Below are 21,968 nucleotides of genomic sequence, written 5' to 3'. Positions count from 1 at the left end.
TGAGGACAGCTTCCTGCAGGGAAAGGGAGATGGGGCTGCAGAGGGGCTTCTTCAAGGGGAGGCAGTACAGTGTGTCACCTTACGCTTGCAGGTATCCCGCAATGTCTTGGAACAGATCACCAGCTTTGCCTTGGGCATGTCCTACCACCTGCCTCTGGTACAGCACGTGCAGTTCATCTTTGACTTGATGGAGTATTCCCTCAATATCAGTGGTCTTATCGACTTTGCCATCCAGGTAAGCACAGTGCTGAAGTGTTCCCTGGGGGATCAGTTTGTCAGCCTGAATGGCAGCAGATACGTGCTGTGATAGCTGGGCTTCTGTTGGGGTTCTCTGAGCTTTGTGGTGGAGGTGGTCAGAACTGATGGTCACTGCAGTTTCCCTGGGCTGCAGCTGTTAGGAATAGGTCGTTTGCAGCAGGTAGTCTTACAAGTCCTGTTGCAAGGATTATTTTTTCAAAGGTTTCAGGGTTGTTCTCAAAAGATTTACATTCCATCTCTGCAGCAAGGCCTTGTTGTGAGTGAGGAGGGAATGTCTCTCTCTGACTAGTTTCCTGCCTTGCTCTCCTGGAGGGATCCTTGGCGTGTGACAGCACAGGCTGCCTTCCAGTTCCTGCTAAAATTCTGTTGCTGTTTTATAAGCCTTTGACACTTGTGTTCTGGAGCCTTGCTGTGACTGCCAATGGAGATGAGATTATAAAGGTGGGACCTGCATCTACAAAGAGGTTTGTGCAGGACAGAAGTACCAGAGAAGCTGTCTGCCACTGTCTGTGACCATATCCCTCTGACACCCAGGCACTGGCCTGCTTTTGTACTGCCTGAATGCTGAGCACTGCCTGTTCCTGGGTCACATCCCTAGGCAGAAAGCGCACGCCAGCTCCTTTTCCTGGCAGGCCCTATAGGTATGGGTGTGATGTGCCTGCTCCATCTCTGACCATTCCTTACCCCTGTGGCTGTTGAAGGGTTTTTCTGTCATTGGGTGCAGTTGCTGAATGAACTGAGCGTGGTGGAGGCAGAACTGCTGTTGAAATCCTCCGACCTTGTTGGCAGCTACACCACCAGCTTGTGCCTGTGCATCGTGGCTGTGCTGCGGCACTACCATTCCTGCCTTATACTGAACCAGGACCAGATGGCTCAGGTCTTTGAAGGGTAAGGGAACCTTCCCCTCATCACATGGAAAGGACTTACGAAGGGCAGGGATGTATCTTTGTTCTAAGAGGTAGCAACTTCATGCTTGAGGGTTCAGCCCGCAGAGTTTGAGGGGAAAGGGATTTGTTGTCCATTTCGCACTGCTGCTGTGAACGCAGCGTAATGAGTCTGTATTCCTTCAGGTTCTCTTTTTATGTTGCTGCAGCTTTTGTTTTGTCTCTATACAGTCTGTGTGGGGTGGTGAAACACGGCATGAACCGCTCGGATGGCTCCTCAGCAGAGCGATGCATCCTGGCCTATCTCTACGACCTGTATACCTCCTGCAGTCACCTCAAAAGTAAATTTGGGGAGCTTTTTAGGTGAGTCTGAGACAGGTGGAGTGCTGTGGGTGCCTGCCAGTGTAGTGCCTTGGTGTTAAGCTTTGTGTGCAGTCTTGTGTGGTGGAGCTGTCTGAGAAATGCTCTCAACAGGGACCCAGAAGTTTTGGGATGAGTGCCTATTTTGTCTTCTCCAGCAGCCCTTGCTCTCTATTAGTGTTTCAGTGCAGGTGGTTGGCAGGGATATCTAAGCTCAGGTGTTACCCCTGTTGAGGGGCTGTGAGAGTTGCTTGTGCTTTGGTGTAGGCTCTGAGCTGATTGGATTCCTGGCTGCTAAGTGCCTTTAAAGTCTTTTTTTGACAGAATTGAAAGCAGGAGGAAGTGCACTGGAGTTCTGCGCAGGAGCCATCACACAGATGGAAATGAGAAACATGATATCAGTGTAACTGAATTCCCAAAAGCTATTCAGCAAGCCTTTAATGTAAATAGCTACAGATAAAAGGGAATGTCCTCTTGCAGGCAAACAATAGATTGGAGGTTGATACAAGGAGTAGGAAGATGTTTCATTTTTGAGGGTGATCCCTCTCTGAAGAAGCCCCACGGGACTCTGCTAGTGCTTGTGTTTTTCAGCATATCAAAGGTTGTATGAATGCTGTTATCAAAGTTTTTGATGTAACTGTTATCAGTCATATAAAATGCAAAGTGCCTGCAAGTCAGTAGAGCCCAATGGTGATGACTGGATGATAAACTGGCAGATGAAATTTAGTGTCATTAGACAAAATAATGCACGTAGAATCATCCTCACTGCTTCCCTAACTCTACAGAGCAGCAGATATATGTTACCACTCAGATAAATGATCTTGTGATTGTAGTAAATACATCAATGAAAATATCTTCTCAGTGTCCAGGAGCAGTCAAAAACCAAATGAAATATTAGGTGTTGTTTGAAAAGAAATGGAGAGCAGAATGGAGGGCATCGTTAGGCCACCGTTAGGTAATCGTTAGGCATCGTTAGGTAAGTCATGGTGCAATTGTACCTTTGGTCTCTTGGGATCCTGATTCCAAAGAACACACAGTAAGGTTAGGTATGGGGAGTGGTTGTGTGGATGGATGAGAGGTGGTTTGAAATGTGATTTGAACACGCCTGTCTTGCTCTTAAACTCCTCTGGGCATCAGCTGTGGGGACACCAAAGGCTGAACTAGATGCTTTCCCAGTCTGACCTGGAAGGACCCATTGTCATGCTGTGCACACTGTGCCCTCCCAGTAACTTCCAGGTACTCTCACATTAAGGAAGCACCTCATCTGAGCCGAGTCTTTGTGGTACAAGCTGATCTCCACACAGTCTTGCCCAAGGCTGTGTTTATCTTACATGGGATTTGCTTATCAGAGTTCAGTGGAAACGGGGTTGTTTTTTCCTTTTCTGTACTCCTGATCTTCTTTCTTGTCCTGTTTAGTGACTTCTGCTCCAAGGTGAAGAACACAATCTACTGCAATGTTGAGCCATCTGATTCCAACATGCTATGGGAACCAGAGTTCATGATTGACACTATTGAAAATCCATCTGCACATAACTTCACGTACACCAACCTGGGCAAGAGCCTAAATGAAAACCCAGCAAACCGCTACAGCTTTGTCTGTAATGCACTTATGCATGTGTGTGTGGGGCACCACGATCCAGACAGGTAAGAGGCAGAGCTTTTGTGGTCCTCTTGAGACAGACAAACCTTTAGGTGGGGATAAGAAAGACAGCAGCCTTTGTTGGGCTGTCGTGGGGAGAAAGGAAGGATGAGCCAAAGCTGAGGTGCCTTAGGGATTCGTTCCCCAGCTGTGTGCATGAGTAGCAGTGTTGACCTTCTGCTTTTTTGTTATTTATTTACTTAACAGGGTGAATGACATCGCCATCCTGTGTGCTGAACTGACTGGTTACTGCAAGTCTCTAAGCGCCGAGTGGCTGGGTGTGCTTAAAGCTTTGTGCTGTTCCTCCAATAATGGGACCTGTGGTTTCAATGATCTCCTCTGCAATGTTGATGCAAGTGCAAACATTTGAAAGGGGGAAAGGAAGTGAATCAGGAGTGAAGGGTTCCACTGGGAGGAGGTGGAAATAAACAAGGGATGGAAGCTTTGCTTTCTGAGGGCAGGGGAAAGGCTTTGAATGCCAGAGCTACCGCTTGGTGCTTATTGCAGCCTTTGCTGATCCTGGGGTTATGGGTGCTTCCCCTGCTAGCTCCCAGTTAGTCTCAGGAATTGTTGATAGAGGGAATGAGGCGGCGTCTGTTGTGATCGCTGGCTGCTCTCTCTTTCAGGTCAGTGACTTATCTTTCCATGACTCCTTGGCCACCTTTGTTGCCATTCTCATTGCCCGGCAGTGCTTGCTGCTGGAGGACCTCATTCGCTGTGCTGCTATCCCTTCACTCCTCAATGCTGGTAAGTGCATCCCTACAGAAAGCTGGTGTTGCTCCCAGTGCTGGCACAAGAGACTGTGCTCATTGAATCCTTAGTGAAGCCCATGGTTGTGAAACTTGCCTCCAATTGGTATAGTACAGTATAGTACTTGAGAATTGAATGTTTTGCTTTAGAGAGTTTCTGCCTTTTGTTTCCCTTCAAAAACTGGTAATGGTAAGGTTTTTCAAGATCTCACTATCTGGAGTTTGTGCAAAAGCTGAAGTAGGCATGGCTGATGTGTTCAGCCACGCTGCCTGACCAGTGCACTCAGCCCAGAATTCCAGCAGAGCAGTTCCTGCTGCTGTGGTGAGGTTCAAGTTAGCATTTTGGCTACAGCAGCCAGCTGACCACTTGAGCCCCATAGTGCCAGAGCCACTCTGCCTCATTCTGTCACCAGCCTTCCCAGTTTGCTCTGGGAATTGCAGCATCCAAGCTCAGACAGGGTGAAGTAGAAAAGATGGAGCAAGCAGAATGCAGCGCGTGTCACTGGGGATAATACTGATGTATCTGCTCACTTGCATGTTAATTACTGCACATGCTCCCTATCTGCAAATACAATAAAGCTGCTGCAGCTTCTCAACTGGCTGCTCCAGGGCAGTGCACTATGAATAGCTTTTGGATTGAGAGTCAGCTGTCCCAGCACTTATGAAATCTCAGTTGACTGTTTTCTTTACACAGCCTGCAGTGAACAGGACTCTGAACCAGGAGCACGTTTGACCTGCCGGATTTTACTCCATCTGTTTAAGACTCCACAGCTGAACCCATGCCAGCAAGATGGCAGTAAGTGAATGAAAGTAAAGTCTGTCTTTATTGTGAAAGTACTGAGGCTCTCGCACCCCGAGAAAAGAGATGCTGGACCCTATGATTAAAGATCATGACCTGCCTGCTTAGAATGAAGCAGGCAAAGCCTCATACACTGCTTTCTGTGGAGGACAAAGAACAATATCCTTCCATTTATGTCACTCCATGGTAGCCTGGCATGTTGGGGGTGGAGGCTCTGGAGGCCAGTAACCCACCAGTAGAGGTGGCTTTGCTGTCACTGAGCCGTTAGAGTAATGATCACTTCTTTCTTTTTCTCTTGTCTAGAACTTTGTAGACCCTCTTAGCTTGGTGCCAGAAGCTGTTATTTTACATCACTCCCTTTTTGTCTGATGATGGAACCAGTCCAGGAAGCTGTTTTTGGCTCCTCATCAGTATCCTTATAGCTTAGATGTCTAAATCCAACCCATATTCTAGGTTAGGGTACTGTTGGAGTTCATGTCACAGGCACTGCTCCCCATTTGGATTTCATGGCTCAGTTGTCACGGCATGATTGGCACTGTGCTGCATGAAACTTAATTAAATTGACCCCGTGTTACAGCTGAAAAAAAAGACTAGCCTCAGGATTCTCTGAGCTGGATTCTGTGGTACTGGCTGGTGCATAACGCAGGCAGCTCTGGAGTCTGTGCCTCTCTTTCTTCCTGAGTATTGCCCTTCCCTATTGTCCCCTTTGCAGACAAACCCACGGTGGGAATCCGCTCTTCTTGTGACCGTCACCTACTGGCAGCTTCCCAGAATCGTATTGTGGATGGAGCAGTCTTTGCAGTTCTGAAGGCTGTCTTTGTTCTGGGTGTGTACCTGATGTTTTGGGGAGGCTGTGGAAGGCGGTGCTTTTTTACATAGGGGTAGATGTGCTGGCTGCAAAGAAGACCAGAGGAGACCTGCTTTCTGGTGTAAGCAGAGAGATCACTGGTTGCAGGAAGTTTTCAAAAGCTCGGGGTGTTTTGGGGGTCAGGCTTTGGGTTTGGCATAGGTGGTTGAGTAATGCTTGCCCCTTTCCCTGTAGGAGATGCAGAACTGAAAGGCTCTGGCTTTTCCCACCCTGGAGGTGTTGATGATCTGATGGATGATGAGCTGGGTACCAGGAAGGCTGGTGGTCGGGTAGTAACTGTAGAAACAGCTAGCCTGGATATTTATGCCAAGTATGTACTGAGGAGCATCTGCCAACAGGTAAGTCTGTCCCATCTCTGGGCTTGTCCTTATCCTTATTACAGACGGATGCATCCTGTCTGGCTTTCTGCATTTTGGCTTTCACAGGTATTTCTGTGAAGCATCAGTACAGAACTGGCTGTGGCTCTGCCAGGTGATGGCGCTGAGGGTTGCTCACCAGCACAAAAGGGGGGGGGTGTGTGGAAAAAAAAGGAAACAGCTCTGAAGAATTAGGTGCTGCACTATGCAGGGGCTGCATATCCTTTTTTACTCTGGCAGCAGCACAAGGCTCTTGTCCAAGGAGGGGAGTGCTGGGAGCGGTTTGCTGAGATGTGTGCTGGAGGAAGGAAGATAAGCGTAAGAAAGACAGCTTGTTCAAGTGATAAATTGTGCCTCTCAGAATGCAGCTTAAGTGTTGCTTGCAGCTAGGCTGTTAATGTATCCCTGGGCTTTGCAGTGCCCTGTTCAGTTCATTAAAGAAACCAAACCAAAAATCTTTTGCTCTGACAACATCGGCAATTCTGTTCCTTTGAGAAAAACTGATATTTGAAGAACTGAAACTTGTCTGACGGGATACTTGGTTGCAGACTGGAAAGTCTGTTCTAGCTAATGAAAGTTGGTGCTGAAGGGTATCTTTGGCCGTGGTTACAGATTTATTGTGTGAGCAGGAAAGATGCAGTGCTGCAGTTTGAAATGCACATCCGCTCAGTGTGGTGCTATGCTCATGCTCTGTGATGCAGCTGTTGATGAAGTGGCTCGTTGTACAGTAGTGTTACCAGCTTCCAAGGAACAACTGGGACTGCGTGTTTAAGAGCATAAAAACAACATGGTTTGCTGCTGAAATCTGACTATAGCATTAACACACATAGATCTTCTCTTGCTGGTTCCAGCCTATGTATGAAGGACTCGCAGCAGATAGAATGTGAGTATGGGAGGGAATAGCAGCGTGCCAGTTACCTACCAGTTGCTGACAGAACTGCTTGTGTAAGAGTAAGTATTTGAGCAGACACCAGCGAGTACCACCAGACTGTGCCAGAGCTCCTGCTGCATTACTGTGAAGGATAAGTGAAATGATATGTGTATCACTAGCACCTCCAGTGCAAGCAGAACTCGTAGTATCAATTCTGGAATGGCTGTCAAATGCCTTAAGTCATAGATGCTGGTGTCTCAAACTCAGGAACTGTTGAATCTCATATTCAGTCATATATTTTATTAGTCATGAGGGTGGGGTAGAGAAGTAGATTATTAAACCTTTAACTTATTTCTGTAGGTGCTAATGATTTATTATGACCTAACTGCTGGTCTGCCCTTTAGCCTGTTCAGATCAGTAAATGTAATAGTGATTGACCCTTTGAAAAGATTAATTCTTCAAACTGTGATAAGCCACACTGTTGAGAGAATGAGCCAAGAGGGAGGTTGAGTCAAAGCTGCTAACTTGAGTCTGATGGTTGGGGTAGTAGAGTTGTCCATGAAGGTGTTCACAGTGCTCTCCTGGGAAGAGGGGTGAAAGGCTCTGATTCAGTAATACAGAGCCTGTGGAGGTGACTGTCATATAAAGAAATGTTGGAGAGAAAGACACCGGTAGTCTGTTGAGGACAGAGGTGGTAGTTGACTTCATGCTGGCTTGTGAGATTATCCCAAGAAAATGGATTAGAGATGAGCCCCCTGAATTCCTGTAGTAAGCTAGGCAAGAGGCAGAATGGGTCTTCCCAGTGATATGTGCACTATATGCACAAAGAGGAGAGGTTTCGAGAAGCATGGCATAGTGACAGTGAAGGGAAGGAATGTGATGGGCATTGGAGGAATGAACAAATCTGTATGTATGGGCAAAGCAGAAACTTTGTCTGTGATGAGGTCATTGGAGTCTTAAACTGTGCTTTCACAAGGTTTTCGAGTCAGAGACTTCCCCAGTCTTCATGCTTTACTTAGTGCTTAGTGCTCCTCCTTTCCTCTTTACTTTTCATTGGAAGAATTCTCTGATTTAGGCTTACTGTGCTGCTACAGAAATGTATTATATAGTAGTTCTCTGTAGATTTTGTTTTCATTAATGAGACTAATTGATTTTCAATATGAAAAAAATCATGCAGTAACGAACACTTCAGGCTGTGAGTTATGTAAAGAAGTATCTACCTCATTTGTTTCGGAAACTGCTACCTGATAATGCATTTAGAGGCAACCAGCTGAAATTGAGAGGCTGGCAATAATAGTTTTCTGTCCACCTCCTCATAATTTGTGACTTTATAAACACCTTGCATTCAGTTAGTTATTTCCCAGGCAGCGGGAAGCAAGGTGAATGTTCTTCAGTAAGGGCAGCAATGTGTTTTCCATTACCATTTGAGAGTTGAGAGGCTTGCTTTTCCCTAAGACACCTTCTAGTTTCACCCTAGCTGCAGCCCTGCTGCCGAGTTACTTCATTTAGTACAGTTCTAGGACTTGGCTATGCAAGAAATAGATCAAATAAATTTAAGTGATTTCTTCTGACCTTTGAGACCAAGTGGCAGCTGTTGATGCAGCCTGGGCATGGCAGTGAGTGTGCAGTGTCAAATCAAGCTCGTGCTTTATCAAAAGAAACAGCAGCTACTGTGTTCCTGTGCTGCTGACTTGTGAGAGTTGATGTTTCTTTGTGTCGATTGCTGTGCCATGTCTGACGGTGCTGAGTCAGGATAGTACAGTTCATGAAGAGAGATAATTACCAGACATTGTAGCATACTGATAAGGCTCTTTTGAATTTGATGTTTTCCCTGCATCTATCTGATATTGAAAGCAGAAGCACCAGTTTGGTGTGGGAAGTGAGTTTGGCTCTTCTAATGCTGCCTTCATCCTGCAGGAGTGGGTAGGTGAGCGATGTCTGAAGTCTCTCTGTGAAGACAGTAACGACTTGCAGGATCCTGTCCTGAGCAGCACGCAGGCCCAGAGGCTGATGCAGCTCATCTGTTACCCACACCGACTGCTGGACAACGAGGAAGGAGAAAATCCTCAGCGGCAGAGGATTAAGCGCATCCTACAGGTAAGGGCTCCTGGCAGAGTCCAGGAACGTCCTAGTAATTGCCTAATCTAGCATTGGAGCAGTGAAGGCCACCACTCTGAGGGCTTCTGACAGTTGTTACCATGGGAGCTGAGGGCACGGATTGGGGATGTAGCTTGAACTGTGCTAAATACTCACGTGAAGTGTCTGTATGTTGCAGAATCTGGATCAGTGGACCATGAGGCAGTCCTCGCTGGAGCTGCAGCTCATGATTAAGCAGACTGCAAATAATGTGAGTTTTTGCACAGTGGGACTGTGTAGGGCTGTGTGTATGCTGCCAGTGTTGAAGTAGTTTCTTGTGAGGTGGTGGGTTAGTGACCTGACAGAAGCAAGAGCAGGGAGAAAATGAAGAGTGGTGCATGAGTCTGGCTTGTGAAAGCCAAGCCTGAGAAGGATGTAAGGAGTCTGAGACCGAGAGGAAAGCATTCATGGGCAAGCTGGATTTGTACCAGTGACTTAGCAGGACTTAGCTCTCTTTTCTTCCCTATCTCCAGGAGATGAACTCCTTGTTAGAAAATATAGCCAAGGCCACTATTGAGGTATTCCAGCAGTCAGCAGAGACCAGCTCTGCTAGTTCTGCTGGCAATGGAGTCAACAATATCAGTAGCTCAGCGAGTGCTACCCCAGCCAGCAACAAATCCAAACCCATCCTCAGGTAGGTGTAGTCCCAGTGTGAAGCTGCCTTGTAGACAGTTTTGAATAGAGGTTGAATCTCAAACTGGTTTTCTCGTTTTTGTTATCGCAGTTCTCTGGAGAGATCAGGAGTGTGGCTGGTGGCCCCTCTGATTGCCAAGCTCCCAACGTCAGTGCAGGGCCACGTGCTGAAAGCTGCTGGGGAAGAACTGGAGAAAGGACAGCATTTGGGGTCGTCATCCCGCAAAGAGCGGGACCGCCAGAAGCAGAAGAGGTTGGCTCCTGGGGCAAGGGCAGGCAGTGCTTGCTGTGCTGATCCCACAGCCTGGCAGCACAGCTACACTGCTGTTCTCTCTGCAGCATGTCCCTGCTGAGCCAGCAGCCTTTTCTGTCGCTGGTGCTGACTTGCTTGAAGGGGCAGGATGAACAGCGGGAGGGTCTCCTCACCTCTCTGTACAGTCAGGTGCAGCAGGTAAGTGTCTCACTTCTCTCACTTTCCTCAAGGACACGCTCCTTATCAGACAGGCTGCTGTCCTTGGGAACATTGTCCGTCTTTCTTTGTGCCCAAAAAGGCAAAGGTCTTGCCCTGGTTGGTAGCGGGTGCTTGAGCTGACCATCTTCTTGAGTCACTGGTCACCAGAAAGCACAAGCTGCCCTCTGTAAACATACAGCTCATGAAGTCTATCCTCTCTTCTAAATCTAGATTGTTACAAATTGGCGAGAAGATCAGTACCAAGATGACTGCAAAGCCAAGCAGCTGATGCATGAGGCCCTGAAGTTACGGCTGAATTTGGTGAGAAGTTGTGGAGAAATTGCATATGGAATAAAGGATTTTCCCTTTTTCTTTTCTTTTCTTTTTTTTTTTTTTGAGCACACAAACACTGGAGGGGCTATAATGGTCTTGAAGCAAGAAAAAAAATCACCCTACTGCCATGGGGTCTTGAGCCTGGAGTGGTATAGGAGTTGTGGAAAAACTGCCTTGTCCTTTGGGTCACAGTGAAATCCACAACCTTGGTCTCCATTTCAGAGATGTGGCATGCAGACTACTCACAGTATTGCTTTCTCGTTGTAATGCTTTGGTGCTCCTCCACAGCATGGCAACTTGTGTCTGAGGTTTGTCCTGCTGACTGCAGTCTCCTTGAGCTCTCAGGAGGAGTCCTGCAGCACCTGAATTGCTCTGGTTTAGGCTTCTTTCTCATTTTTTAGTCTTAGTGCTTCTTCTTGGTGTGTTTTTGTTTTTAACAAACTTCTCTTCTCTCCCAGGTGGGAGGGATGTTTGACACAGTTCAACGCAGTACACAGCAGACAACTGAATGGGCTGTGCTTCTCCTGGACATCATCAGCAGTGGCACCGTGGACATGCAGTCAAACAAGTAACTTTCTGGCTGACTTCTGCTCCATGTGGTTCCTAAGGGGAGGCAGTAATTAGCATGACCCCTTTTCTTGTGTAAGCTAGCTGTCTCTGTAGGCGCTGTTGGGAAGCACTGTGACTACTGAAAGAGACTTTGGAATAATAACAGGCTGTGACTTAGGTCCAGGAGTCCAGCTATAGTCTTCTGACATATTCAGAGCAAAATCTGCTTTCCAGATGCAGAGAGATAAGCAGGGGAGAGCTGAGTCTGGACTTGCTCTTTGGATAAGCTGACCGGGTGGACAGGAGGCCAGTCTTAATCTGCAGTATCTCCCTTGACTGAAGCATGAACACCCTGTGATGTGTAACCAAAGGGAGGATTATAGCGTGGAGACCAGTCTGAAGAGCACTCAGTACTTCTGGCTTTATGCAGTGCTCTTAGCAGCCTAATGGTGTCTGGTGTTACTGTGATGGCAGCGACTTTGATTCTTCTGTGACTTTGACCTTTCTGCTCTCACCAACAGTGAGCTCTTCACCACTGTGTTGGACATGCTGAGTGTTCTCATCAATGGCACCCTGGCTGCTGATATGTCCAGCATTTCTCAGGGCAGCATGGAGGAGAACAAGCGGGCATACATGAATCTTGTCAAGAAACTCAGGGTGAGGGGCACCACGTCCTGTACACAGGGAGCTGCATGCTGTGCTGCAGGCATCCCACTCTGCAGATATCTGTCTCTCACATAGCACTAGTCCTCTTGCTGTTTAGAACAGCAGTGGGGGTTGCCCCAGTGGCTCTTGTGGGTGTTGGGCCGAATGGTGCAAAGATGACAGGTAACGCAGAGGTGGAGGCTGACACCAACAGAAGCACGGGTGGGATTTGGATGTTGGTTTTGGTTTTTTTTTTATTTTTCTGAGGAATTGTTAAAGATTTTTCTACTCCATTTGTGCAGAAGGAGCTGGGGGACCGGCAGTCTGACAGCCTGGAGAAGGTGCGACAGCTGCTGCCACTGCCCAAGCAGACCCGGGATGTCATCACCTGCGAACCTCAGGGATCCCTCATTGACACCAAAGGCAATAAAATAGCTGGTTTTGACTCCATCTTCAAGAAGGAGGTACGTGGAGCTTTGCTGCCTGCATCATGGCTCCTAAGGGCAGGTGCTGCCTTGTCCTCTGATGCCTCGAGTCTTCACTGCTTGGGAGGCATCAGTATGCAGCGCCTTGTTGCCTGCCAAGCCTGAGATGGCTGGCTGCATGCAGGCAAGCTGGCACAAAACTGTGTCTGAAAAGGACAAAGCTGGGTGTTAATGCTCAGCAATGCAGGCTACTACGGTCTGAGAAGTTATTTAAACTCTTCTTCTGCAATCATGGCTGTACGAAGAAAAAAAGCCATCATCCCTGACACGTGACTTAATGGGCAGTGCCAGTGTGCAGCAGATTGACAGAGGTGGGATGAAGGAGAATGCCAGTTGTTGATGAAGAGCTGTAGAAATGACTGTATTGCCACATGGAAGAGCAGCTCTGGCTGTCTTGGTGGTTGTTTTGTTGGTTTTTGGTTCTTTTATTTCATTGCATATGTGGGGTAGAGTCTGATGGAAGTGTCGTTTCCCTGTAATAGCAAAAAGATCAGGGTCTTGGAGGTTCTTATTTTTTTTTGTTTTAAAGGGTTTGCAAGTCTCTACGAAGCAGAAGATTTCCCCTTGGGATCTGTTTGAGGGCTTAAAGCACTCAGCCCCCCTCTCCTGGGGATGGTTTGGGACAGTCCGGGTGGACCGCAGGGTGTCTAGATTTGAGGAGCAGCAGAGGCTTCTTCTGTACCACACACACTTGAAACCCAAGCCCCGCAGTTACTACCTGGAGCCATTGCCTCTGCCCCCTGAAGAGGAGGAGCCTCCTACACCTGTGGCTTTAGAGCCAGAGAAGAAGGCTGTGGAACCAAGCAAGGCTGATAAAACAAGCTCCAATCCTGCCACTTCTACTGAGGAACGCAAGAAGAAACAGAGCAAAACCAAGAAACGCAACCAGTCTGCCAGCAAAAGTGAGGTAACTGACTGCCCAACACATATGGGTTTCCTGTGTCCAGCCCTGAGATTTTAGCCCTGAGCACTCCCTTCTGAGAGAGCTGGAGAGCAGTAGTGGTGAAGTTGAAATGTGAATTTCTCTCTGGGATTTCTGGAGCTTTATACTCTTCCTGCTGGCCTGGGGTAGTGCAAACATTTCCTTATTTTGGATGGGTGGGAAGGAGGCTTCCAGCTCAGGTAGCAATCCAGGCTTCCTCCTGGGAGATATTCCTACTCTTGATCCGTTCGCGAATTCTCAGTGCACAGTGATCTTTCTTACTCCTTTCTTTTCCTTGCAGGATTTTGTGTTGGGTCCCAGCCGAGGGGTTTCATATGGAGTTGGCATGCCTACGGAGCTCTTGCATCACCAAGCAGGAAGCACTATGTCTAGACTGGCATATGGACAGTCACCAGTGGGTCTCTATGCCCAGAATCAGCCTCTTCCAGCAGGTAGGTGTGCAGGAAAGGGCTGTGTGTTGCACCTCTGTGGGAACCTCTTGCAAGAACCCCTTTGTCTGAGACGGTCCTACGCACATTTGCCTCTCCTGCCTGCTCTATTTCCAGATGTACTGAGCAGTCTTTCTGAAGCTCCAAGGCTCATCAACAGCACATGACTGTTCAGCCTGTTCCTATCCCTTACAGGTGGCCCTCGCCTGGACACGTCCTACAGACCTGTGCGCATGCCGCTGGGGAAGCTTGTTCAGAGTCGTCCTCCCTACAGTGGGGTTCTGCCTTCAGGGATGGGGAGCATGATGGGCATTGACCCCTCCTACAAGCCAGCAGTGTACAGACAACAGCCTCCAGTGTCCCAGGGACAGATCCTGAGGCAGCAACTTCAAGCAAAGTTGGTACGTCAGAGCTGTGCTCTTGGCAGGCCCTACAGCACAGCAAGCCCTAGCTGTTTGCTAAGGTGTCCACTCTAGCCAGACTCTCCCATCCTGTCTCCCTTTTTGCCCTGGAGAAGGGTCCCTCATATCTGTTCCTCTGGTCAACTCTGTGTTTGCCACTGGCTTAGTTGGATCTGTGTTACCAATAGTCTGTGAGTGAGGTACACTGGGAACATCTACAGCTGTTGGGCAGTGAGAGGAGCGTGTCCTGGTGGTGGAGTGGTAGGATGATAGTGGCTCATTTACCCCAAATTGAGGTGAAGCAGAAGTGATTCACAACTGTGTGCCATGGAGCAACCTCATGGCTTAGTCAGTGAAGCTACTTGTCTGATTTGGTGGGAGCTTCTGAGAAGGGAGAAGCAGTGTCCCTGGCCTTCGGAGGTGTTGAAAAAGTGTTCTTCTGTTGCCTTCCAGCAGGGCCAAGGCATAATGGGACAGCAGCCGGTACGCCAGATGGCTCCAACCCCATCCTATGGGGCACTGCAGCCCTCCCAGGTGAGTCTCAGTGACCACAGGTACGACTGGAATCTGGCTTCAGCACAGGGCAGTGTCTTCATTCCTGCTGTTAAATCTTGAAATCTCTTACTGCTTTTCGCTCGTTTTCTGGCCAGCAGAATCTGAACGCTAGAGCTGAACGGTCTTTGTGATGGCATTTACAGGAGGATGATCTCCATTGCTCCAAACTCTTGTACCCTACTCCGTGACTGACAGAGGGTTTGTTTTTGTTTTATTCCAGGGTTACACACCTTACGTCTCCCACATAGGACTTCAGCAGCACCCTTCCCAGTCGGGCACGATGGTGCCTCCCACGTATTCCAACCAGCCCTATCAGAATTCCCACCCCAGCTCTAATCCTGCCCTGGTGGATCCTGTCAGACAGATGCAGCAGAGACCAAGTGGCTACGTGCACCAGCAGGCCCCAGGCTATGGGCACACCTTGGGCAACGCACAGAGGTACTTCCCACACTACTGGATGTTAATAAGCTGTATTTCATCAAGGGCTTCCCTGCTCTGTTCAGACAGCCCTAACAGCAATCTGTGAAAAGCCTGTTCTCCATGCTGTGTTACACAGCATCTGAGTCCTTTACACCCTCAGGGAGCATGTTTATTCAGCTTCCAGTCCTGAGAAGAAACAGAGCCAGGATGAAATTTGGAGATGCTAGCTGCCAGCAGGAGACGATGTTACTAGCCAGAGAAAGATGAATTTGGGAAGGAGGAAACAAATGACCTGAGAAAGTCATAGTTGTGGATTTAAATCTAGCCAGTAGATTAACATCTAAAAGTGCAGTCTGGTGCTTCTGTTGTTCGTGGGCAGATGTAAATCCAGCAGGGAGATTCTGCAGACCCGTGACTGACTCCATTACTTAAGGCTTCTGGAAAAGCAGGTTGTTTGAAGCCCCTGAAGGTGCCTGGTGTCCCTCACATTTCTGCAGAGAAGCAGCACAGGTTGCAAGCAGCAATTTGGGCTGTGTGTCTCATTGAAGGCAGCAGATGGGTTTGGAATAGAGAAGCTAGCAATTTGTGATATTTTTTTTTTTTCCTCCATGGATTGATCCTTTTCCCTTGCAGATTTCCTCACCAGTCAATACAGCAGGCTCCCATGATGACTGGGATGAACCATTTGGGTCCCCAAGGAGTCCCCTCAGGAATTCGACCCAGCCAGATACTGCCTGACCAGCAGCAGCAGCAGTACCTGCGGCAGCAGCAGCAACAGCAGCAGCAGATGCTGAGGGTGAGTGGTTGCTGACAGGAGAAAGGCTGCTGGAGTGGCTTACCAAACACTGCTTACCTGTCAACAGCACTGTGCTCTGCCCCTCTGTGCCCAGAAGGATGTCAGCTCAGTTGAGGACTGTGTGTAATAATTTGCTAGGCCATTCTTCCTTCCTTAGAGGTGGCCACTCCTGATAGAGAGACGTGCTGTGCTGTCTTTTGCTGGCCACCCAGCATGAGCTTAAAGGAAAGTTAAGAACAGGAAAGGTCTGTTTAATCTTCTGTGGCCTGCATCCTGCTTCCTGCTCTAGCTGAGCCCCTAACATCGTGCAGAAAGCTTGCTTTCATAGAAGTTAAGTGCTGCAGGAGCTAGACACAAAATGAAAACCCCCAAGTCCACACCAAGGTAGGTAGAATTGTTTCCTATAAGATCACTTTCAGGGGCATGTTTACATTTTCACAAGATCAAAGTTTGAATCACAGTTTCCAGGGGCGGGAAGTCTGCTATGAATCATGAATCAGTCCATGTACTCCACGTCTAACAGCAGGTGACAAAAAACTGATTCATGAGCTCTAAGGTCTGGGACCTGGTTTGGATGAGTTCACACACACCTGCCAACAGATGGAAGTATTTCATAGATTTGCATTGCGGCCTTGTGAATAACAAATACCCGTATGGTATATGCTTCAGAGTTACAGAAATGCATGCAATTGAAAGAGAAACACAAAAATAGGAAATTGGAGGGTGCTTGGTGAATTATGTACCTTACAGCAAGGCCTAGCAAGCCTGTAGAACGTGGGCAACCTTTAAATGGCACAGAGCAATGACACTTTTCTGAGAGCAAGTGCCTGTCAGCAGGATCTGAGAATTGCTGCCTTGCACTGGACAGGAGATTCCTGTAGTGTGTCAGCAGCTTTGAGTCCTTTTGATGAGAAGCACCTCCTGACTATTCAGTGGGTTTCTTTTGGCATTCCTCATTGTGTTTAGAAAAAGACCATGCCTCAGACAAGCTGCTAGCACTTCTCCTACCTCAGTAACTTTGTGCATACCTTCAATTTTTAGCTGACGTTGCTTGGTTGCTCAAAAAAAAATGTGGAGTGTCCAAGATGTCTGCAGTTACAGCAACTCTTCCTGTGTTATCAGGGGCACCAGGTGCACAACAGACTCCTGGTGCTTTAGTTGACTGTCATTGTGCAGCATCTTGTGGGAAAGGTGTATGGCTTTTTGGTTTGCTTCCCATGGGTGGCAGTCAGCTGGAGGTAGGACACTAAATCAGGAGGGATCTCCTGGCTCATTTTGTCACTTATCTTTCTTGTTATCTGCTTATCCAGGTCAGAGCATGCATTTCATGAACCTAAGTGACCAAACTGGTTTAAGGTGGAAGCTGGGAGGCTGGTCTAGAAACACACTCCCTTTGATGGGTAGAATCCTTGATCCAGGCTTCAGTGTGTTTCTGGTATCCAGTTGTTCCTGTCTGCCATGTCCTGTTGTTTACTGGCTCCTCTTTCTTTCTGCTGCTTGCCCAGTGTATTCCTAGGGAGCACTTGCATCTTTCACAGGTCAGGTTTTTCTAACATCTCTCTTAAGATATTGTTCTTTCTCCTGATCATGTTTCTGTCTGTTTTCTGAGTCTGTTTGAGGTTTGAACTGTTTGTGCCAGAATTGTACCTACCATCACCGTGTTTTTTTAATGACAGCTGTAGTAGCTTTCTATTTTTTGCTAGAAGCTCTTCTCTTCATCTAGAGAGTTTAAAACTACCTCAACAGGTGGGAGAAATATCTGAAGGTTAAGAAGCTGTTTGGGGAGAAACGAAGATCTTTGAGCTGTGTGAATATTTCTGGCTTTGTGTATTCTTCCTGTAACCAGTTCTGCCAGCATCTAGGTTGGAGCATTGCACTCAGTTTTATCTACACCCTTTTAGCAAAGTGCAGCACCATCACGAGTGGCAGAGAAGGGCAGTGAGGTGGGTCAGAGAGCTGGGAAATGTGTGAGAAGAGACAAGGCTGAAATAGCTGAGTTTTCAGTTAGAGAAGGGAAAGAGAGCAGAATTGCTCAACTTTTGGCTTTTTGAAAACAAACGCACACAAAAACAACCTTCAGCTGCCTTGGTTGTAGGACAAGGGGTGACCTTAAGCCGTGACCTGAAAACAGGTTGCTTACAGAGGCTGTAGGAGCTCTGTTGATGTGTTTGGAAATATTTTTAGAACAGGTCAGGCAAAGACTCAGTGAAGCAGGTATTGCTGATCTTACCAGGAGGCAGGAGCTGAACTGGCCAACCTCAGGAGACTGCTCTTAGTGGTTTTCTATTCTTGTATTCGTGTTTGCTCTTAGTTATTCCCCAGCTGACCAGTAGACTTGTAGTTCTCTTTCTGCCTTCTGCTGAAGCCCCATCTTGCAGAAGAATTTTGCTCCCCTCCCTTTGTTTCATGCAGTTTCTCGGCCTGGGCTGGGAAGGTCTGGGTGAAATTTGTGTAATGTAGGTACTTGTAAGGAAAGTGGTGTAGGAGGATGTTACTGTGATGGAATGCTCTTCCCCCTTTTCAGCCCTTGTGCAGTGCTCCGATAACCCTTCTTTTCTGTCTACACAGCAGCAACAGCAGCAGCAGCAGCAACAACAGCAGCAGCAACAGCAACAACAGCAACAGCAGCAGCAGCAGCAACCACCACCACCACAGCCACAGCCCCAGCAGCAGCCCCAGGTCTCCACAGTGCCTCAGCCACAGGCGCAGGGCCAGCCCCCAGGGCTGGGGATGCAGGCTCTTCCCCCCCAGCAGCCCATTGTGAGTGTTCCCTTGGAGACAGTCCAGCACCAACCCAACTGTGCCCCACCTGCATCCTCCCCCTTCTCCTCCCCTGCTTTTCCCAGGGCTTGTGTGAGTGCTGAGGCTGCCAGCCAGGTGTTGTGGCTGTAACTCACTTTCTGTCTTTGCAGTTCCAGCGCCAGGGCCTTCAGCAGACGCAGCAGCAGCAGCAAACAGCTGCTCTGGTTCGACAGCTTCAACAGCAGCTTTCCAGTAAGCCTTGGTGTTCTTGATCCTGTCTGTAGTCAGTCTCTTTCCTTGTCGTTCTCCACTGCAGCTACCCTGGTGCAGGAAAGCAAAGCCAAGCCATGCTGTCTGAGGCTGTAAGCAATACTGGCAGGACTGTGGCATCAGGACATGGAGCCCCTGGCCCTGGGGAGCACAGCAGCAAGGCAGGCAGTGCTCCCAGCACAGGAACAACTTTACAGACCTGCTGTGTGCAGAGTGATGAGGGAGCCTGAGCTTTGTAGAGGCTGTCACGCAGCATTAAAACATTCAGAGGTGCTTCCTCTGCTGTGAATGGCTTCTGAGAGGGTCAGGGAGGCTGTAGTCCTGCGGTGTTCATTGGTGGCTGATCACGGATGCTGTGGTCAGGTCAGGCTTCTTGGAGGCAGGCAATTCAGTCTGAAGCACCACTCTGTGCTCGTTGCGTTCTCTGGGCTTCTGTGGCTGCTGTCACAGGCAGGGTAATGGTGTGGATGGTGTTTGTGGTCTGCCACTGAACAAGTGCTTTTATAATCAGTATCAAAGTGCTGGCTTGGGAGATAGAAGCAAAACCCAGTGCCTGTACTGCTCCCTCTCCACCACCTGCTGCTTTGCTCTAACCTTCCTGGCTTTTGTGCCATAAAAAAATGGCAGCAATGCTATGAAAATGCCCACAGATAAACTGCAGTGCTTTTGGGCAAGTTTTACTGCGTGAGCTGTGTGGTGGGGGCTGGGAAGGGGCTCGGAGCTGACAGCACTCCTTTTTTCATGCTGGGCCTCCATTTCTATGGCAGCCGAGGCTGCGAATGCTTGTAGCTCAGTGTCAACTGGAAATACATTTGGCAGATTTTGATCTATCTGCTTGGTTAATTCGGTTGCTTAAATTGGTTATGTCTCAGAGCAGGCTTGTGCTTGAGAAGGGCTTGTTACGATCAGGGAGGAGGTGTTTCTTTCCCCATAGGGTTCACACATGACAAATGTCTGCAAGAGATAATGGCCAAGTGTTGGTACTTACACTTCACTCCCTGACAGGAAGTTCTCAGTCCCTGTGACAAAAAAGAGAAAACAGAAGTTTTAATGTGCTAAGTTTGCTACTAGCCTGATTCACAAACCACGAGTCTGTGCGAGGATCCCAGTCAGGACACTCAAGTCTAAGAAGATCTCATTTAAGCATCTGAATGTAAAGGAATAGCCATATTTCTGCATCCTGTCTGCACAGCGAGCAGAGCTGGGTTTTATATGGAACGGATGTGTGGGTCCAATGCAGCCATGTGTCAGCATGCAGCTTCCATGCTACCTCAGTGGGTTTGCATTGGTTCCACCAAGAGCCATCTGGAGCTCTTATCCACGGTGTCTGGGGTGCAGTGGAAAGCAGGACATCACCAAGAACATCTCATAGGAGAGCAGCAAGAAGAAAGAGCACCTTGGGCTCAGGTGTGCTGGGTTGGGAGGCTCTGCCTGTGATCCTGTCTGTGCTTCTGTCCAGCAGCACTGGGGAGGAGAGTGAGCTGGTCTGGTTGCACTGATCTTTACTCATCTGCAGTGTCAGGCTTGCTGATGGGGATTCAAAAAAACCCTCACAGGATTTTGTTAATTAATCACACAGCACCCAGCTGCTCTGTTTTGTGATACAGCACTGCTCACATCAGCTTTGGAAGTTGATGAGGTTCTTAGGATAACCTCGCTGTGTTTCCTGCCCCTTCTGTGCCACCTCTTAGTCCTGTGGGCATGTCTTTCATTTGCACCTGGGTGCCGTTATGGAGTCAGCATGTAAAACCTTCACCTCGTCTGGTTTCTGGGTGTATCCCAGCTGACACGAGCTGTCTGAACAGCTTGTTTGGCTGCAGGTGCTCTGCAGGTCTGTCTTCCTCAAAGAAAATGGGGTCCTGACTGCGCTCTGAGCTAAAGCCTCAGGCAAACCAGCAGCACAGGGATATCCTGTGTTTGTGACAGGGCCTCAGAGCCACACTGCTGGCGTGGGGAGGGGAAATCCTCTTGCTGGAACAAAACCTTGTGACTGTAACTCTTGCTGTCCGCAGATACACAACCCCAGCAGAACAACAACCCCTTTGGGCGCTACTGACCTGCAGCGCTGCAGCCCGGACCAGGATGCAGACATCACCGTGGGCTTGGATGCAGCTCTTCAGCCAGACCTGGGACCTGGGGCCGCTGCCAGCCCTGCTCTCATGCTGTGCCCTGTGCTGTGCTGCCCGTCTCGCAGGCAGATGCCAGGAGGATGGTTTTATTGTACAGAGGAAATGTTTTTACTATCCGATTTCTACAAACGTTTCTGGAGATCCCTTGTGGCTGATAGTCTCCCTTCCCACTTCGGTTTCAGTTTTTACTCAGTTTTTAGTATTTTTGTTAAAATAACGATTAAGACATTGTAAAATTTTGTACTTTATTTATACCAGATGAACCCTGTACTACAGACATTCTCGGATGAATACAGAGAGCTTACTTTGCAAAAGGAGCGTGTATTCAGAGCCTGCTTTTCCTCCCAGCTTCCCAGTGCATCCCGGCACCACCTCTGCACATGGTCTTTGTCTCCTCCTCGGTAGAACTGAAGTCTGCATTTTCTGCTTTTGTGAATGGGTGTGTTGCTGAAGCAGAGCAATTTGGGTCTTGAAAGCAAGCCTTTCTTCCCTATTTGTTTCATAAGCTGAAGTTTCCCGTGCTTGCTAGGGTTTGTGCAAACTCCCCAGGGTTCGTATGCTGATGGAGAGCTTTACTTGCAGTCTATGGCATGTGCCACTGGCCAGAGGTTTAAGAGGAAGGTAAACCAGAGTGCTGCTGTGTGCTCCCAAGCCCAGCTTCCCAGGCATAGCAGTGATGAGAGCTGGTGTTCTGCAAGACTGGGAGGAGCTGCAGCCCCGGTGTGCTCAGAACAGTCCGTCTCTCAGCACAGTTCTGCTTACAAGCCCCACACGGCTCCAGTGTTAGCTCCTTCCCAAGTGCTTTTTCTGGATGGCTAAAGTGCTGGATTCTCAACTTCTGACCCAGCTAACGCAGCCTGCTGGTGTGGAGTCTCATCTGTCAGTGTGTGGCAGGCTGCTTGGGCTTTGCTTAGTTGGAGCTCAAGTGCCCTGCCCTGCTGCTGTCTTCTGAACCTGAAAACCACCCCCACCACCACCCTCCTCTCCTTGGTTCTTCTGCAGCAAAACTGCAGTTGCTCTGATAGGGTTTTCTTGACCGTTATTCTTCTTCTGCTCTGGGTGGGTGGAATCTGGTGAGTCTTGCAACAGTGTGTTAAAGAGCTCCGTTGGACCTCAAAAGTAAGGAAAAACAAGCTGATGAGGTGCATTTGCACCACGTAGGGGAGGCCACAGCAGGGTGAAGATGAGCAAGGTGCCAGGCTGTGTGAGCCGCAAGGAAGGGAAGGGAAGGGGGGGCTGAGCCTTCGGTTGTGCTCAGTGAACGCCCC

At 48.5% G+C, this 21,968-nt stretch overlaps 1 protein-coding gene across 5 annotated transcripts in view; it reads left to right on the top strand.

Moving 5' to 3' along the window:
* Positions 1–21,014, top strand: part of MED12 (mediator complex subunit 12) — a 34,888-nt gene extending 13,874 nt beyond the window's left edge. Inside the window, exons 18-44 of one of the 5 annotated variants that reach the window (XM_042876332.1) lie at positions 92–235; positions 983–1,146; positions 1,374–1,505; positions 2,919–3,146; positions 3,349–3,493; positions 3,768–3,888; positions 4,585–4,686; positions 5,402–5,515; positions 5,732–5,895; positions 8,702–8,881; positions 9,060–9,131; positions 9,394–9,554; positions 9,645–9,806; positions 9,893–10,004; positions 10,236–10,325; positions 10,796–10,905; positions 11,408–11,543; positions 11,834–11,995; positions 12,546–12,923; positions 13,240–13,390; positions 13,583–13,788; positions 14,245–14,322; positions 14,564–14,781; positions 15,397–15,559; positions 18,128–18,319; positions 18,472–18,553; positions 20,584–20,721. In XM_042876332.1, coding sequence (XP_042732266.1) covers positions 92–235; positions 983–1,146; positions 1,374–1,505; positions 2,919–3,146; positions 3,349–3,493; positions 3,768–3,888; positions 4,585–4,686; positions 5,402–5,515; positions 5,732–5,895; positions 8,702–8,881; positions 9,060–9,131; positions 9,394–9,554; positions 9,645–9,806; positions 9,893–10,004; positions 10,236–10,325; positions 10,796–10,905; positions 11,408–11,543; positions 11,834–11,995; positions 12,546–12,923; positions 13,240–13,390; positions 13,583–13,788; positions 14,245–14,322; positions 14,564–14,781; positions 15,397–15,559; positions 18,128–18,319; positions 18,472–18,553; positions 20,584–20,627 — 4,011 coding nt within the window. In that variant the 3' untranslated portion in view covers positions 20,628–20,721. Of the gene's footprint in view, positions 1–91; positions 236–982; positions 1,147–1,373; positions 1,506–2,918; positions 3,147–3,348; positions 3,494–3,767; positions 3,889–4,584; positions 4,687–5,401; positions 5,516–5,731; positions 5,896–8,701; positions 8,882–9,059; positions 9,132–9,393; positions 9,555–9,644; positions 9,807–9,892; positions 10,005–10,235; positions 10,326–10,795; positions 10,906–11,407; positions 11,544–11,833; positions 11,996–12,545; positions 12,924–13,239; positions 13,391–13,582; positions 13,789–14,241; positions 14,323–14,563; positions 14,782–15,396; positions 15,560–18,127; positions 18,320–18,471; positions 18,554–20,583 lie in introns of all 5 variants that reach the window. The other 4 variants (XM_042876331.1, XM_042876330.1, XM_042876329.1 and 1 more) reach the window with 4 other exon arrangements.
* The last annotated feature ends 954 nt before the right edge of the window (positions 21,015–21,968 follow it).

Source organism: Lagopus leucura, unplaced genomic scaffold (genome assembly GCF_019238085.1).
Source record: "Lagopus leucura isolate 7727_CA_CO unplaced genomic scaffold, USGS_WTPT01 Super-Scaffold_100016, whole genome shotgun sequence".
Classification (NCBI taxonomy): domain Eukaryota; kingdom Metazoa; phylum Chordata; class Aves; order Galliformes; family Phasianidae; genus Lagopus; species Lagopus leucura.
This window is presented reverse-complemented; position numbering and strand designations above follow the sequence as displayed.